General features: G+C 42.5%; 1 protein-coding gene across 6 annotated transcripts in view; it reads right to left on the reverse strand.

Moving 5' to 3' along the window:
- Positions 1-17,953, reverse strand: part of PRLR (prolactin receptor) — a 145,860-nt gene that overhangs the window by 17,180 nt on the left and 110,727 nt on the right. For all 6 annotated transcript variants that reach the window (XM_070476569.1, XM_070476565.1, XM_070476568.1 and 3 more), the window contains 4 exons: positions 14,813-14,925; positions 11,962-12,094; positions 10,185-10,354; positions 221-390 (listed from right to left, as the gene is read on the reverse strand). In XM_070476569.1, coding sequence (XP_070332670.1) covers positions 221-390; positions 10,185-10,354; positions 11,962-12,094; positions 14,813-14,882 — 543 coding nt within the window. In that variant the 5' untranslated portion in view covers positions 14,883-14,925. The remainder of the gene's footprint in view (positions 1-220; positions 391-10,184; positions 10,355-11,961; positions 12,095-14,812; positions 14,926-17,953) is intronic.

Here is a 17,953-nt window from a genome sequence, read left to right on the forward strand (position 1 = left end):
GTCCTGGGAGAGCTGTGATGATGAGTCCCCATCCATCCCAGGAGATGCAGAGAGATGGATGGATACAAGGGAGAAGGCCTTTCCACATGTGCAAGGGTCACATCAGTATCAGGAAGAAAACATGGCGGCCTAATAATTAGGAAGCATGACCAGTTCTCGGTTGGGGTCTTCATCTTTGCCAAAGGACACAGTTCCTTCCAAAAGCTTCCAACTGACTCACCTCCCAATCAGTTGCTTTCTCAGGTTTTAATCGAATTTCGTACTGGATCATGAACCAACCAGATTTTATATCAGTCAGGGTGGGTGGAAACCATCTTATCCATAGATACGGTTTTCTATCTTCTGGATGTTTTAATTCTAAAGTCAGGTTTGCAGGAGGCTCTGGTTCAACTGCAGATATGAAAGAAACTCCATCGTTAGTCAAATAGGGATATTTGAATCCAGAACTATAAGACTTAGAGGCAGATCTCTCTACCTTTTCCCTCCATGTTTATGAGCCACTTCATATTTGATGTCAGGTGTTGGTTAGCAGAGTTGGGATTAGGCTGAAGCAAGTGAGTCACATAGGGTGCAACATTTAAGGTGGAATAAATAGCCAACAAGCACCATTGGTGCTCAAAGTCATTAGTCTTTCAGGAAATGCAAATCAAAACCACAATGGCATATCACTTCATACCCACTAGAATGGCTAGGATTGAAAAAATGAAAACTAACAAGTATTGGCAAGAATGTTGGAGACTTTGGAACCTTCATACATTGCTGGTAGAAATGTAAAATGGCGTAGCCACTGTGGAAAAGTCTGACAGGTGCTCAAAAAGTTAAACATGAAATTATCATGTCAACCAGCAATGTCACTCCTAAATATATACCCAGAAAAACTGATAGCAGGTGTTAGAACAAGAACTCATTTATGAATGTTCATAGCAGCACTATTCACAAGAGCCAGTAGGTGAAACAACCCAAATGTCCATCAACTGATGAATGGATAAACAATATCCTTATAATGGAACATTCAGCCAAAAGGAAGAAAGTTGTGATACAGCTACATCATGGATGAACCTTGAGAACATAACGCTTAGTGAAAGAAGCCAGACACAAAGGGCCAAATACTATATGATTCCATGTATATGATATATTCAGAATAGGCAAATTAAGAGAGACATAAAGCAGGTTAGTACTTGCTCTGGGGCTGGGGCCATGGAGGGGAATCCAGAGAAACTGTTGAATGGTAGGAAGCTTTTATTTTGAGTGATGAAAAAGTTCTGGAATTAGATTGAGGTGATTGTTGCATAACGTTGTGAATGAACTAATACCACTGAAGGGTACACTTTAAAATGGTTAAAATACTGAGCTCTATGTTATCGGTATTTTACCACAATAAAATAAAAAACTAAGGAGACACTTACTGTCTGGTTTATTCAAGTACAGGTCTGTGAGTTCCTCCTTAAGAGTGAGGTGCCTAGGCCACACTACCCAAAGCAATCTACAGATTTAACGTAAGCCCTATCAAATTACCCATGAGACTTTTCACATAAGTAGAACAAATAATCCTAAAATTTATATAGAACTATAAAAGACCCAGAATTGCCAAAGCAATTCTGAGGAAAAGGAAAAAAGGTGGAGGCATGACCCTCCCAGACTTCAGACAATACTACAGAGCTACAGCAATCAAACCAGCATTGTCTTGGCACAAAAACAGACATACGTATCAATGGAACAGAAGAGAGAGCCCAGAAATAAATCCACACACCCATGATCAATTAATTTTTGACAAGGGAGGCAAGAATGAACAATGGAGAAAAAACAATTTCTGCAGCAAGTGGTATTGGAAAAGCTGGACAACTGCATGTAAATCAGTGAAGTTAGAACACTCCCTTGCACCATACACAAAACTAAACTCAAAATGGCTTAAAGACTTAAATATAAGATAGACACCATAAAACTCTTAGAAGAGAACATAGGCAAAACATTCTCTGATGTAAATCACATCGATGCTTTCTTAGGTCAGTCTGTATGCATGCATGCTAAGTTGCTTCAGTTGTGTCCGACTCTGTGAGACCCTGTGGACTGCAGCCCTCTAGGCTTCTCTGTCCATTGAATTCTCCTGGTACGAATACTGGAGTGGGTTGCCATGCCCTCATTCAGGGGATTTTCCTGACCCAGTGATTGAAACCGAGTCTCTTACATCTAACCTGCATTGGTAGGTGGGTTCTTTACCACTAGTGTGTGCCAATAAAATAAAAATAAAAGCAAAACTAAACAAATGGGACCTAATTAAACTTACAAGCTTTTGTATAGCAAAGGGAACCATAAACAAAATGAAAATACAACCTACAGAATGGGAGAAAATATTTGTAAATGATGTAACCAACAAGAGCTTAATTTCTATACTATAAAGACAACTAATACAACTTAATAAGAAAAAACAAAAACAAAAACAAAAAAATTGACAAATGGGCAAAAGATCCAAATAGACATTTCTCTGAAGAAGACATACAGATAACCAACAGGCACATGAAAGGATGCTCAACATCACTAACTATTAGAGAAATGCAAATCAAACTACAATGAGGTATCACCTCACACCAGTCAGAATGGCCATGATTTAAAAAATTTATAAGTAACAAATGCTGGAGAGAGTGTGGAAAAAAAGGGAACCCTCCTACACTGTTGGTGGGAACACAAATTGGTGCAAGTCACTATGGAAAACAGCATGGAGGTACCTCAAAAATCTAAAAATAGAACTGTCATATGATTCAGCAATTCCACTCTGGGCATACATCCAGATAAAACTATAATTCAAAAAGAGACATACACTTCTATGTTCATAGCAGCAGTATTCACAATAGCCAAGACATAGAAACAATCTAAATGTCCATTGACAGATAAATGGATAAAGAAGATGTGATTATATACATATAAATTTACATACATATATATATAAAATATAAAGATATAATAATATAAACATAAATTTATATAAAATATAAACACAAAATAAATATGTATAAATTTATATAAATACATTATATGTATATATATATATATATATATATAGAGAGAGAGAGAGAGAGAGAGAAGGAAATGGCAACCCACACCATGGAGAAGCCCATGGACAGAGGAGCTGTCCCAGAGGAGCCCATGGACTCCAGAGGAGCTGGTTGGTACAGTTCATGGGGTTGCAAAGAGTTGGACATGACTGAGCGACTAAGCACAGCATACACACACACACCCCCACACACATATACAACAGAATACTACTCACCCATTAAAAAGAATGAAATAATGCCATTTGTAGCAACATGAATGGACCTAAAGATTATCATACTAACTGAAGTAAGTTAGAAAGAAAAAGACAAACACCATTTAATATCACTTGTATGTGGATTCTAAAATATGACACAAATGAACTTATCTACAAAACAGAATCATAGACATAGAGAATAGACTTGTGGTTGGCAAGGGGAAAGAAGAATGAGGGATGGATGGATTGGGAGTTTGGGATTAGCAGATGCAAACTCATATTGAATGGATAAGCAGCAAGGTCCTAGTGTATAGCACAGGGAGCTATATTTAATATCCTGTGATAAACTATAATGGAAAAGAATATTAAAAAATAGTGTGTGTGTGTATATATATATGTGTATATATATATCTGAATCACTTTGATGTACAGCAGAAATGAACACAAAACTCTAAACCAACTATACTTGACTAATTTAAATTTAAAAGAGTGACGGGCCTAGGGTGCTGGTTTGCCTTACCCTAATTTCAGTCTTGCTGGCCAGTCACATTTTCTCCATTCATTTCTTACCTCCTCAAATCAATCTCAATTTCAGGTGAGAAAAGAGTGAGTATAACTCTACTGGACTTGACATTATAATCTGTCTAAAAAAACGAACTTGAGAAAATTTGCCACTAATCCTAATGCTTGTAGGTTACTAAGTAAATACCTAAGAAAGATGGTTTTATATGGAATTACTAAATAAACATCAATTATTATAAGTTTTAAGTTGAACACAAGACTGAGAAATGCCTCTGATCAAAACATCTTTGTATAAAAGTGCAAGTAAAATGTTCAAGATGAATCCTTGAAAGCAAACTTTCTCAACCTCAGCAGTATGTGTATTTTGGACAAGAAAATTCTCTGTGGTGGGGGCTGTTCTGAACACTGTAGGATGTTAGCATCATCCCTAGGTTCTCCCCCATTAGATGTCTTCCCTCTCTGTTGCAACAATCAAAAATATTTCCTGCTATTGCCAAAAATCCTGTGGGAGGCAAAAGAGCACGTGGTTGAGAATCATTGCTTTCAAGTGTTTTCAGCAGAGTTAAATATTTCTGAGCTATGTACCAATATTCTGTATTGAAGGTAATCACTTGATGAGGTTCAAGCTTATAGACTTCACTGTGGTTAAACATAAGTTGTCAATGAACTTCTGTGGCCCCTCACCAATACTGTAAGCTGCAGGGTTAATGAGAATTCTAAGAACACTTCTTTAATAATTTTGAAAAGATATACTTCTGCTTCACTGACTATGTTAAAGCCTTTGACCATGTGAATCACAACAAACTGTGGAAAATTCTTAAAGAGATGGGAATACCAGACCACTTTATGCCTCCTGAGAAACCTGTATGCAGGTCAAAAAGCAACAGTTAGAACTGGACATGGAACAACAGACTGGTTCCAAATTGGGAAAGGAGTACATCAAGGCTGTATATTGTTACCCTGGTTATTTAACTTAAATGTAGAGTTCAGTTCAGTTTCAGTTAGTCACTCAGTCGTGTCTGACTCTTTGTGACCCCATGAACTGCATGCAGCATGCTAGGCCTCCCTGTCCATCACCAACTCCGGGAGTTTACCCAAACTCATGTCCACTGAGTCAGTGATGCCATCCAGCCATCTCATCCTCTGTCATCCCCTTCTCCTCCTGCCCTCAGTCTTCCCCAGCATCAGGGTCTTTTCAAATGAACACATTATGTGAAATGCTGGGCTGGATGAAGCTTAAGCTGGAATCAAGATTGCTGGGAGAAATATCAATGACCTCAAATATGTAGATGACACTATCCTAATGGCATAAAGAGAAGAGGAACTAAAGAGCCTCTTGATGAAGGTGAAAGAGGAGTGTGAAAAGCTGGCTTAAAACTCAACATTCAAAAAATGAAGATCATGGAATCTGATCCCATCACTTCACAGCAAATAGATGGGGAACAATGGAAACAGTGAGAGACTTCACTTTCTTGGGCTCCAAAATCACTGCAGATGGTGACTTCAGCCAGGAAATTAAAAGATGTTTGCTCCTTGGAAGACAAGCTATGCCAAATTAGACAGCATATTAAAAAGCAGAGACGTCACTTTGCCAACAAAGGTCTTTACAGTCAAAGCTATGGTTTTTCTAGTAGTCATGTCTGGATGTGAGAAGAAGGCTGAGTGCTGAAGAATTGATGCTGTTGAACTGTGGTTCTAAAGAAGACTCTTGAGATTCCCTTGGACAGTACAGAGATCAAATCAGCCAATCCTAAGGGAAATCAACCCTTAATATTCCCATGAACAGTGTGAAAAGTCAAAAAGACATGACACGGAAAGACGAACTCCCCAGGTTGGTAGGTGCCCAATATGCTACCGGAGAAGAGCAGAGAAGTAGCTCCAGAAGGAATGAAGAGGCTGAGCCAAAGTGGAAACGATGACTAGCTGTAGGCGTGTCTGTGGTGAAAGTAACGTTCAATGCTGTGAAGAGCAATATTGCACAGGAACCTGGAATGTTAGGTCCATGAGTCAAAGTAAATTGGAAGGTCAAACAGAAGATGGCAAGCGTGAACATCAACACTTTAAGAGTGGGTTGGAATGGGCGAATTTAATTCAGATGACCATTACATCTGCTACTGCGGGTAAGAATCTCTTAGAAGAAATGGAGTAACCCTCATAGTCAACAAAAGAGTCTGAAATGCAATCTCAAAAATGACGGAATGAGCTCTGTTCATTTCCAAGGCAAACCATTCAATATCACAGTAATCCAAGTCTATGCCCCAAATACTAGTGCTGAAGAAGCTGAAGTTGAATGACTCTATGAAGACCTACAAGAGCTTCCAGAACTAACATCCCCAAAAGATGTCCTTTTCATCATAGGAGACTGGAATGCAAAAGTAGGAAGTCAAGAAATACCTGGAATAACAGGCAAGTTTGGCCTTGGAGTACAAAATGAAGCAGGGCAAAGGCTAACAGTTTTGTCAAGAGAACATACTCGTCAGGGCAAACACCCTCTTCCAACAACACAGGAGAAGACTCTACACATGGACATCACCAGATGGTCAACACCAAAATCAGATTGATTACATTCTTTGAAGCAGAAGATGGAGAAGCTCTATATAGTCAGCAAAAACAAGACCGGGAGCTGACTGTGGCTCAGATTATGAACTCCTATTAGCAAAATTCAGACTTAAATTGAAGAAAGTAGGGAAAACCACTAAGCAATTCAGTTACATCCTAAATAAAATCCTTTACAATTAAACAGTGGAAGTGAGAAATAGATTCAAGGGATTAGCTCTGATAGACCAAGAACCTGAAGAACTATGGACAGTGATTTGTAACACTGTACAGGAGGTGGTGATTAAAACCATCCCCAAGAAAAAGAAGGGTAAAAAGGCAAAGTGGTTGTCTGAGGAGGCCTTACAAATAGTTGAGAAAAGAAGAGAAGTGAAAGGCAAAGGAGAAAAGGAAAGATATACCCATCTGACCCTGATGCTGGGAAAGATTGAAGGCAGGAGGAGAAGGGGATGAGAAAGGATGAGATGGTTGGATGGCGTCATGGACACAACGGACATGAGTTTGAGTAAACTTTGGGAGTTGGTGATGGACAGGGAGGTCTGGCGTGTTGCAGTCCATGGGGTCCTAAAGAGTCAGACACAACAGAGCAACTGAATTGAACTGAACCCATCTCAATGCAGAGTTCCAAAGAATAGCAAGGAGAGATGTGAAAGATCTTAATGACCCAGATAACCATGATGGTGTAAACACTCACCTAGAGCCAGACATCCTGGAATGTGAAGATGGGCCTTAGGCAGCATCATTACAAACAAAGTTAGTGGAGGTGATGGAATTCCAGCTGAGCTATTTCAAATCCTGAAAAACGGTACTGTGAAAGTGCTTCACTCAACATGCCAACAAATTGGGAAAACTCAGCAGTGGCCACAGCACTAGAAAAAGTTTTTCTAGTAGTCATGTGTGGATGTGAGTGTTGGACCATAGAAAGGCTGAGTGGTAAGAATTGATGCTTTGAACTGTGGTGTTGGAGAAGATTCTTGAGAATCCCTTGGACTGCAAGGAAATCAAACCTTTAATTCTAAAGGAAATCAATCTTGGATACTCATTGGGAGGATGATGTTGACACTGAAGCTCTAATTCTTTGACTATGTGATGAGAAGAACTGACTCACTGGAAAAGACCCTGAGGCTGGGAAAGATTGAAGGAGGGAGGAGAAGGGGATGACAGACGATGAGATGGTTAGATGGCATCATGGACTCAATGGAGAAGAGTTTGATCAAGCTCCAGGAGATGGTGAAGGACAGAGCAGCCAGACAGGCTACAGTTCATGGGGTTGCAAAGATTTGGACACTACTGAGCAACTGAGCAACAACAAATTTATTGGAAGACTGATGCTAAGCTGAGTCTCCAATATTGTAGCCACATAATGTGAAGAGGAGACTAATTGGAAGACTTTGACGTTGGGAAAGAATGAGGACAGGAGGAGAAGGGGGCGACAGAGAATGAGATGGCTGGATGGCATCACCTACTCAATGGATATGAGTTTGAGCAAACTCTGGGAGATAATGAAGGGAGATAGTGAAGGAAACCTGGTATACTGCAGTTCACAGAGTCACAAAGAGTCAGACATGACTGAGCATGCATACAAATTTCCTTATAGCAGTTGCCTCAGTACATTACAGAACTTCTCTTGCTCACTGTTTTGACCTCAAATATTAAATATTTTAACACTTGAGGACAGAGTATTTGAGGGCAAGGCAATTTAAAAAAGAGCCTGTGAAAAAAAATTAAAAATAGAGCTAGTGTATGACTGAGCAAATCCACTACCAGGCATATACCCTGAGAAAACCATAATTCAAAAAGGTACATGTACCCCAAGGTTCACGGCAACCAGGACATGGAAGCAACATAAGTGCTCATCAACAGATGAATGGATAAAGATGTTATACATATTTACAATGGAATATTACTCAGCCATGAAAAAGAATGAAATTGTGTCACTTGTAGTGATGTGGGTGAATCTAGAATCTGTAGAGAAAAGAAAAGCAAATACTGAACATTAATGCAAATATATGGAATCTAGAAAAATGGTGCTGGTGAACCTCTTTTCAGGGCAGGAATAGAGATGCAGACATAGAGAACAGACTTGTGAACACAGCGGGGTAAGGAGAGGCTGGGATGAACTGAGAGAGTAGCACTGACATATACACACTACCACGTGTAAAACAGCTAGCGGGAGAGCTCGGCTCGGCGCTCAATGATGATGCAGAGAGGTGGGGTGGGGGTGGGAGGGAGGCTCAGGATGGGGGAGATACATGTATAATTATTGCTGATTCACTGTGTGAATCAGCAGAAACTAGCACACCACTGTAAAGCAATTACACTCCAACAAAAAAAAGAAAGAGCTTACGAAAATGGAAACATTTGGCATTTAGCATTTTAAAGGCTTCATGTATTAAGTCTATTTATATGAATGGAATTAATTTTATTCCTATTTGTAAGTGGTGTTACTTTCTGATTTTCTTAAGCTAAGATTAAATTCTGTTTCCACCCCCACACTCATTGTAATCATTTGCTGGGTGGGGGGAAGAGATAGAATTGAAATGTGTACTAGCTGATGTTGGAAGCTTTTCTAGTTTTTAAGAATCAACCACTGATAACATGCCAATGGGATGATATATAGCCCAATACTTGAGAGCCTTAGCCTGATTTTCTTTGTCAGTTGGTGCTAGGTAAGTCAGGAAGACTTCGGTGACCTTGAACCTAATTAGCTACTTCTTAGGTAACCTAATAGGAAGGATGAATCCAGTCCTGGCCAAGCCATCTCTTGTCCTAAGATTCCCTTCGTCATCGCTACTCAACCAAAAGCTGAAGAACTGATGCTTTTGAATTTTGGTACTAGATAAGACTGTTGAGAGTCCCTTGGAATGCCAAGAGATCAAATCAGTCAATCCTAAAGGAAGTCAACCCTGAATATTCATTGGAAGGACTGATGCTGAAGCTGAAGCTCCAATGCTTTGGCTACCTGATGTGAAGAGCCAACTCATCGGAAAAGATCCTGATGCTGTGAAAGACTGAGGGCAGGAGCAGAAGTGGGCAACAGACGATGAGATGGTTGGATGGTATCACCAACTCAATGGACATGAGTCTGAGCAAACTCCAGGAGGTAGTGAAGGACAGGGAAACCTGGTGTGATACAGTCCACGGGGTCACAAAGAGTCAGACACAATTGAGAGACTCAACAACAACAACCAAACCACAGAGGCCACTGCAGTTATGCCTCATCGCCCTGAAGCTCAGTGTTGATCATGCAAAGCAAGAAACAGCTCTTAGACAGATTTTTGTTTTACTTTACTCATGAGTTCTCCAAACCTCATGATTGTGAACTTGCACTTCAGCCTTCTGTTCAAGTAGCACTATTTACTCCCCAAGTAGTTTATTTTGAGAAGAATAGCTCCAGTTGCTGAGGAACATGTGCATATTGAGAACTGAATTTGGGGCAAAGCAGTTGGAGAAATTCCTGTGGGTGGAGAAGCAGACGAATGTCTTCTAAGAGTTGCTACTCCATGAAGCAGTGTGTTTCAGGGACAGAAATCTCAGAAAGGAAACCCCAGCTTGCCAAGGGGGAAGGGGACATTGGTTGCAGGGGGAGGGCTGGAGAGAAGGACTGACAAGGGAAGCTAAATAGAACATCACTGCTGGGTGCAAGGGAGTGGGAAGAAGGGTCAAGGGAAGGCACAAGGATCTTTACTGTCTGTCAGGAATACAAAGGGGTTTAAAACACTCAGTTGGTGATGATATTGTGAATTTTTTCATCTTTCCGTTTGGGGATCCATTCCTAAGACAAGGAGACTCAAACTGAGTTTAACTCTCAGTAGATTCACATCAGAACAACACATTCCTCACCCGTCATGCTTCCCCTTACCTATGTAAGTCACATCCACATAAAGTGGATCCGAGGAACTGACTCCCATCTGGTTGATGGCGTTTACTGTGATGATGTATATCTTCCATATGGAGGTGTGCTTCTTGCTAAAGTAGCAGGTGTTGGGGCCCCCAGTTTTGTAGTCTGGACATTCATGGATGAGTGTCTCTCTGCAACAAGTATATTAGGAGTCAGTAAGAAAGTGGTATGGAGCTTCCTCGCTGGCTCAGTGGTAAAGAATCTGCCTGCAATGTAGGAGACATGGGTTCGATCCCTGGGTTGGGAAGATCCCCTGGAGAAGGAAATGGCAACCCACTCCAGTATTCTTGCCTGGAGAATCCCATGGACAGAGGAGCCTGGTGGGTTATAGCCTATGGAGTCGCAAGAGTTGGACATGACTTAGCAACTAAACCACCACCACCAAGAAGGTGGTATAAAGAGCCTAGTTTTTTTAAAGTGGTATAGAGAACGTCAATATCACTGAATTTGGAGGGACAAGCAAAAAACAGAGCTGGAGAAGGGTTTCTCAAGCTTCTCGAGCCTGTCCATGTCTGCAAGGGGTGACTCAGGAAAGAAGTGCTGGAGAAGGGGTGGAGGAGTCACGTCAGAGCCCCAGTGACCCCGTTTCTCACCAACCCTTCCTGTCTACAGGTTGGTGTGGACTTCATGCTATACACCCCCTGCCAATAAACGCTTGAGCTTTCCATGGCCAAGGCACAGCCACCCTCAGGAACCTACCGTTGAGTCGTCTCAGGACTTTCTCTTGCATCATACAAACCAGGGTGGGGCAGAGGCGGGCATGCCCAAGGCTGCAGCTACTGCACAAATGTGCTGAATTACATGTCACTAAAAAATCTGAAAGGGGATACAAACTGCAGTATATTTCCAATTACACTCAGGCAGCCACAGAGGAGAGTGATTCTGAAAGGAGGTACTTTAGGTCCCAGAGGCTCCTCAGGCTGCTCACATTTAGACCCGGGGGCTCCACGCAAGGCTCGTCACACAGGTGAGCAGGCTTGTTTCACCGGGATGCCACTTCGAGCTCCTGAGGGCTGTGTGCCTGACAACCCTTTGGGTCTTACAGGGGATATCAACTTTGTGTACCACTAAGCGCAGTCACTGGGAGGCAGGCCAGCTCTCCCTCCAGTAAATGGTTTCTTCACTGGGAAGGATATACAGCCATCCCTGAATTTCCAGGAGGGGCTCACTGTAACTGTGATGAACTCCATGCCCAGAGATGACCCTGTTGAGTTTGCAATTTTTTCGCTCCCAATACCCGCTCCAGGAGATCATGGGTCCATGGATTTCCTAAGGAAAAACCTCATCTTCCTTTCCTTGTAGGGCTGGTTATTTTCTTGCACGTGAAACAAGTTCAAACGGCTAATGTACCACAGTAGTCAAGGATTACATAATAATACTCTTAGGTTGCAAAAGCAATGTTTATAAAAAAACAACGACAAATGGCACAAGGTTGATAGCTAAGCATCTAAGGAAACACACGTGACTTTGGGGTACAACTCGAGCTCACGACAGGTAACGCTACCACGGATGGACTGGTGTCACCTCACTGGTGGTGGAGTTTCTGGACACGAGGGAGCTCGGCTGGGACGTTAGAAGGAGGATGTGGATGTGGCCATTAGAGTCCCTGCCCCCAGTTGTGGGAGGTTATCAGTGTCCATTCAGGGAAGTACGGCAATTAACCCAGGGTCAGTGGTCCTATGGCCTGGAGGGTGAGGACACCCATGTGGGGCTTGCTAGGAGAGAAGAAAACGTTTACCCTTCCTTGTGGTAAGTCAGCGTGTAATTGGTAGGAAGTCCTCCATCTGCCCCCGGCTCCCACCAGCAGGTGAACGTTTCCTTTCCAGGAGAACGACATTTAATGATCTTGGGTTTTCCAGGAGGTGACTGTCCTAGAAAATGTCAGAAAGCACCAAGGTCAATATCAAGGTCCATTCAACTCTGTGACCATTCTGTTGGTGATAGAAGCAGGTAGATGGGGCCAGGCCAGTGATGAGGTCTCAGGGAGAATAGGTCTAGGGGTGGGAGGTGGGACTCAGAAGCCAGAATCCTGCAACTTTCTTCTGCGGGCTGCCCTGAAGGTGGCAGGATTCAGAGAGAGAGAGCTTTGTGGTGGGGTGTGTGTGTGTGTGTGTGTGTGTGTGTGTGTGAATGTGTGCGTGTACTGTGAGATGGAGACACCAGCAACCTAGGATTGAACTGTAGCAGTTCACGAATGGTGAGCAGCAAGGGTGCAAGGGGTACACATGGATTGAGCCGGATCTGGCCCTTCCAGAATCCCACGGTGTCTATGGAGTGGATATGTGCCCACAGTACCAGAGTGATCATTTAAAAAGAATTCGCCTTCAGACACAAGCATCCTGTGATCATTTGCTGATCCGATGCTCTCTAGACCTCTCCCCTCGGCTCAATGACCCCCATCCTTCTGCCACTCCCACATAGTGAACCCAATTCTCTGCTCTTTTCCTCTTTCACTGTGTCACCCAGGCTCCCCCTCTGGCTGCTTCTCCCCCCATCTTCTTCATCCCTTCCTTTCCTGCTTCACTCTTCCTTGATTCCGTTCAGCTTTGACCTATGATTCAGTCTCACAGTGTGGCTCCCATCCTCCCCATCTCCACTTCTGAAGCTGGGTTTTCAGTCCCCTTTTTCTATGTATTTTCCCCTCTCTCCCTGGGCCTTTATGTGGTGAAATGGCAAAAGGCTCTTTTGTAATTCTTGGCTCTTTTTGGGGGTAGGAGGCATGGGAACTCCTAGAGGTGGCTGAGTGGGTAGCTGTTCTCCCAGTTAGGAGCTACCATCATTAGCTCATTCCAGCTGGAAGCTAGCGGGGCTGAAAGAGGTGATGTGGAAAACCCAATGTAGATGGAGTTTTCGAGTTGCCTAGCCCCCGAAGCTTTTGGTGAGCTGGCACCCTCTTCTGTTCCTTATCTGACAGGTCCATGGAGGGAAAGAGTCCCTCTATCCCCAGCCACGTAACCCCAGGTGGCGTTTCATTCAGGAAATCGGGAGCAGAGAGGGGCGCTTCCAGGAGGCGATCCTCGAACCTCGGGGGCTTGTGTGTTTTCTGCCACCCTTGTCCTTCATCCCTCAGGCTGGCTCCTGAGCTAGAACTGCTAGCAAAGCAGCATCAGGGAGAACGAGTTCAGAGGAGGACGCGGGTGGGAAGGAGGGCATTAGGCAAAGCCAGCCAGAGAGAAGAACTGATGGAACGGGATGATGGGAGACAAGGCTGGGCCGAGGTCCCCGGGCTGAGTCATCTGGAGCCCGGCCAGCTCCTAGATTCCCCTGAAAACCGTCCACGCCAGCCAGTCTGGGCTCAGCTCTGCCCATTTTGGAACGTTGCTCGACCTCTAGGGAATATTTCTTGAGGACAATTTCACAGGGTGAAGTGATTTTTTGTTTGTTTTTTCTTGTGGCTAGGGAGGAGTGTGTGAGGTGGAAGGAAAAGCTTATATTTTAAAAACACACAAAGTTTACAGCTCAATAATGAGCATATTTAGAAGCCAATTAAGGCAACTGTTGATTATTTGGGTCTTATTTGAATTCTTAAAGTCTCCATATGGATTGTACCAATCTCCACGTTCCTTTTTCTCTTCCTGAAAGCTTCTCTCTCTCACATTTCACTGGTTATTAACAGTACCTTGAGAAAACTCAAGAGAGGAGGGTAAAGCTGTGAAAACTGTGATTAGTCAAATGTTTCTTTCACCCACTTTAGAAGAGATGGTTACAATGAATGGACGGTCTCACTTTCCCTGTAAAATGCGTACAAACACCACAGGGACAACCACAGAGGTACCCCCTACCCCCAACACACACGCTCAAACAGAAGAGCTCATATCAGAAACACACCCACAGATCACAGAGGAACTATACACACAGCTGCATACCTACAGAAGTAGGTACTGGTCCACACATAGGTACATATGCAGAAATACGCACCCACAAATGGGTATGCATATAGGTACACACAGAGAAGCATTTTCAATCAGGTATGGACAGAGAAGCTAATAGATACAGAGATATACACAAGTATACACACTTACAAATAGACTGGGGTGGATACACTGAAATGTACACACACAGGCTCACATGTGCTAGTCTAGTTGTGAATTTCATTTCCCGCATAACAGAGTTGGGTGTTCCTGTTTTCCACCAGGTAACAGCAATTCCCTTAGATCTCTTAACAGGTTTTCAAAGATTTTTCTCACACAACTGTTCATCTGAGGTGGAGGAAACATCATTATCTTCACATTGAAAGTGTCTAAATTCAGAGAACTTGGTTAACTGGCTTAAGATTGCACAGCCAGTAAGGGACAGAACCTGGACTGAAATTCTGATATGTCCCTGGCAGAGTTGTTTCTCTGCACTCCCAGAATGAGGATGGAAGTCAGAGCATGGTGACTGGATGTGGCATTAACTGCATCCAGTCTTTTGCATTAATTTTTGCCTTCATTTTAATCCCCAGAATATTGTAAATAATTGAAGAGAAGCAAATGGCATGGACATTTTCATTTCCTGTAACTGTGCTGCAAAAGGACTGTGATGGATTCTCCCCTCCTCTGTACAAATACCCCAGGAAGTGAAAGAGAACAGGACAGTCTCTTACTTACCATTCAGAAGGCTGGCGTTGAGAAAAAGTAGCAAAATGTAAACCACTCTAGATGCCGCATTTTCCTTCATGTTGGCTCCTTCCTCTTTCCACAGGAAATATATCAGAGGCTCACTGAAAGAGAAGGCATAGGCAACTGTTTGAAACGGCAAAAGTCTGGTGAGGCACATGCGCCCCTTTATTCTGAGTGTTTGCAACTGATTCTTGCTCCTTGCTGAATGTGAATAACAAAACAGGAGGAAAGGAATGTAGGAAAATGTAACAAGGATAGCTTGGCTCAGAAGCATCGCTGTGCACACGGTGGGAAAAATTCCACCACCAGAGGTCATCCGAAGACAACGTTCAAGGTCAGCCGAACGCAAACGGTTCCTTTGCACACACCCTAAGGAAAAATTGTTCTCTTTGCACCCCACTGTGTTAGTTGCTCAGTCATATCTGACTCTTTGGACTGTAGCTTGCCAGGCTCCTCTGTTCATGAGATTTCCCAGGCAAGAATGCTGGAGTGGGTAGCCATTCCCTTCTCCAGGGGATCTTCCTGACCCAGGGCTGGAACCTGGTCTCCTGCACTGCAGGAGGATTCTTTACTGTCTGAGGCACCTGGTAAGCCACCCAATAATAGATCACCTGTTTTATATGACACAGATTGTATGCCCTAAAATAGAATTGTTCTGGGAGGGCTTTGATCTACTAGCCAAAAATAAGGCAGGCTGAAAAGTTGATGCTTTCAGTTTAACTCCCACCTGGCCCCTTGGATGCCACCAGGAAAGAGGGGGAAGGCTCTCCTGAAGGTTCTGCTTTGGAACACTCTGGAAGTGCCCTGGGTCATGGGCAATGCTGTGAGCCATGCAGTGAACTCTAGTGGACTTCCACATGATGATTCTTACCCCTTTGGAAAAGCCCCATAAACAAGAAATGACAAATCCCAGTAATAATTCAAAGTCCCTTGCATTTGAAGAATTAAGCAAATTTTGAACCTGCAGGGGTTGAGAGTTTTGAGAAATTTATTATTAATATTATTATTTTTACCCTTTGAACAATTTTCAAAGCCTCTAAATGTCCTTCTAAGAAGAAAGGATTTTGAAAGACATTTGGAAAAGACTCATTAGACTTTTTGGACTCCAAACAACTCTAGGAAAACAATAGATTTGATGAAGTAAGTATAAATTCTTGGAAGCCCATGACTTACATTTTCCCTTTAAATTTTACATTTTTTTTTTTTAATTGGGGGAAGGACATGAAGGAGCAAGGCTGCCCATCCAGGGATGTTGGAAAATACTGCATGCTGTTTGATGAGCCTTGAAAAGACTAGGCTTCACCAACTCCTCCTGGTCAGAGGGTGGATCTCCATCTGCCAGCCAGACACCACCTAACTAACAACTTCCTGAAGTTCTTTCCACCTGCTATCATGCCCCTTGAGACATACTGGGAAATAGAATTCTCAGTGACAACACAGGTTCCGGGTTTTACGTTGGGGATTGGAACTGCAAAATGGAACAGGAGAAAGAAAGCAGCAGAAAGGGTAGAAGTTGAGAAATGATGAAGCAGAGAGACAGGAGAGTGGCCATGCCTGCCCCCAAGGATCTTAAACACTGTTGTTCTCCCTAATCCAGCTTCACTGGGTCCACTGAAACCTGAGAAGGTTCTTTTCCCTGCACATCTGGTGATCTCAGCTTGGCCTGGGGATGGGTGTGCTACCCACTGACTGAAAAAGTTCTAAAATAAACTTGAAACTCTCCTAAATAACATTTTCCAATAAAAGTGCTTTCAGGAAGCATTTTATTCCTAAAATATCCTGGAATCTGGTGAGTAGCCATGTGCACCTTCTGCTTCCTTGAAACCCCCATGTCTGGGAACTGGACACTCTCATTGTGGTCCCATTACTGTGTTTCAGTAATGATTCCCATTTTACCCTGAATCTTACTCTCCAACAGGGCAAACGCACTGCTGGGGTAGGTAAACCTTCAGAGAGAAAGATAATCCCAACTGCCCACTTCTAAGGGTGCTATGCTGAAAGTTAACCTGATCACTGTGGTCTCTTCCTGCACTAGGCACATCTCCCATTGTGCATGGACCATTTTTTAATGACTAGTGAACACTAGGCTGGGGTTAAATTTTCTCTCCTACTAAAAACAGAGTTACCATATGATTCAGCAATCTCAGTCCTTGGCATTTATCTAAGATACATATACCTGAATGTCACTGTAACACTATATTCAATTGACAATACGTGCAAGCAATCTAAGTGTCCATGGACAGATGAATAGATAAAGAAGATCTGGTATATATACACAATGGAATATTACTCAGCCATAAAAATGACTGAAATAATGCCATTTGCAATAACATGGATGGACCTAGAGATTATCATACTAAGTGAAATAAGTCAGAGAAAGAAAGACAAATAGCATAATCATATTTACATTTGGAATTTACAAATTTACAAATGTGTAAACCCACATTTACCTGTGGAATCTAAAAAATGATACAAATGAACATATTTATGGAACAGAAATAGGCTCACAGACATAGAAAACAAACTTGCGATTACCGAAGGGGAAAGTGAGTGGGCAAGGGATAAATTAGAAGTTTGGGATAAACAGATATACACTCCTATATATAAAATAAACAACAAGGTCCTACTAGACAGTACAGGGAACTATATTCAATATCTTATAATAACCTGTAATGGAAGAGAACCTCCCCCAAAATATTTGAATGTTTGGATCAGATACTATATTCAGATCTAAAATCTGAATCACTTTGCTGGTTAGTGTCACCAGAAACTAACACATTTGTAAACCAACTATACTTCAATGAAAAAGTGTAAGTAACTTAAATAAAACTTTTTTGTTTGAGTTCACTTCCCCATTGCAAGCAGGACCTTGATCAAGATTATTCATTCCAGCTTGGGCTGGAACATCCAAAGAGTGTCCACAGACTGCTTGCAGTGATGATTACAGTGATAAATGGCTCCAAATGTTGGCGGTCCAACTAGGAAAAAGTGAACCTTACACCGCCACCAGAGGACAATGATCTTGGCTTCATTCCTCAATAGCTCTCTGAGTGTGACTGTGGTTTAAAAATTCAAGAATGAAAACTGAAAGGCAGGTCTGTAGCAAGTCAGCACCCTCATGCCTTGCCC

The sequence above is a fragment of the Odocoileus virginianus genome, chromosome 14, assembly GCF_023699985.2.
Source record: "Odocoileus virginianus isolate 20LAN1187 ecotype Illinois chromosome 14, Ovbor_1.2, whole genome shotgun sequence".
NCBI classification, from domain to species: Eukaryota; Metazoa; Chordata; class Mammalia; order Artiodactyla; family Cervidae; genus Odocoileus; species Odocoileus virginianus.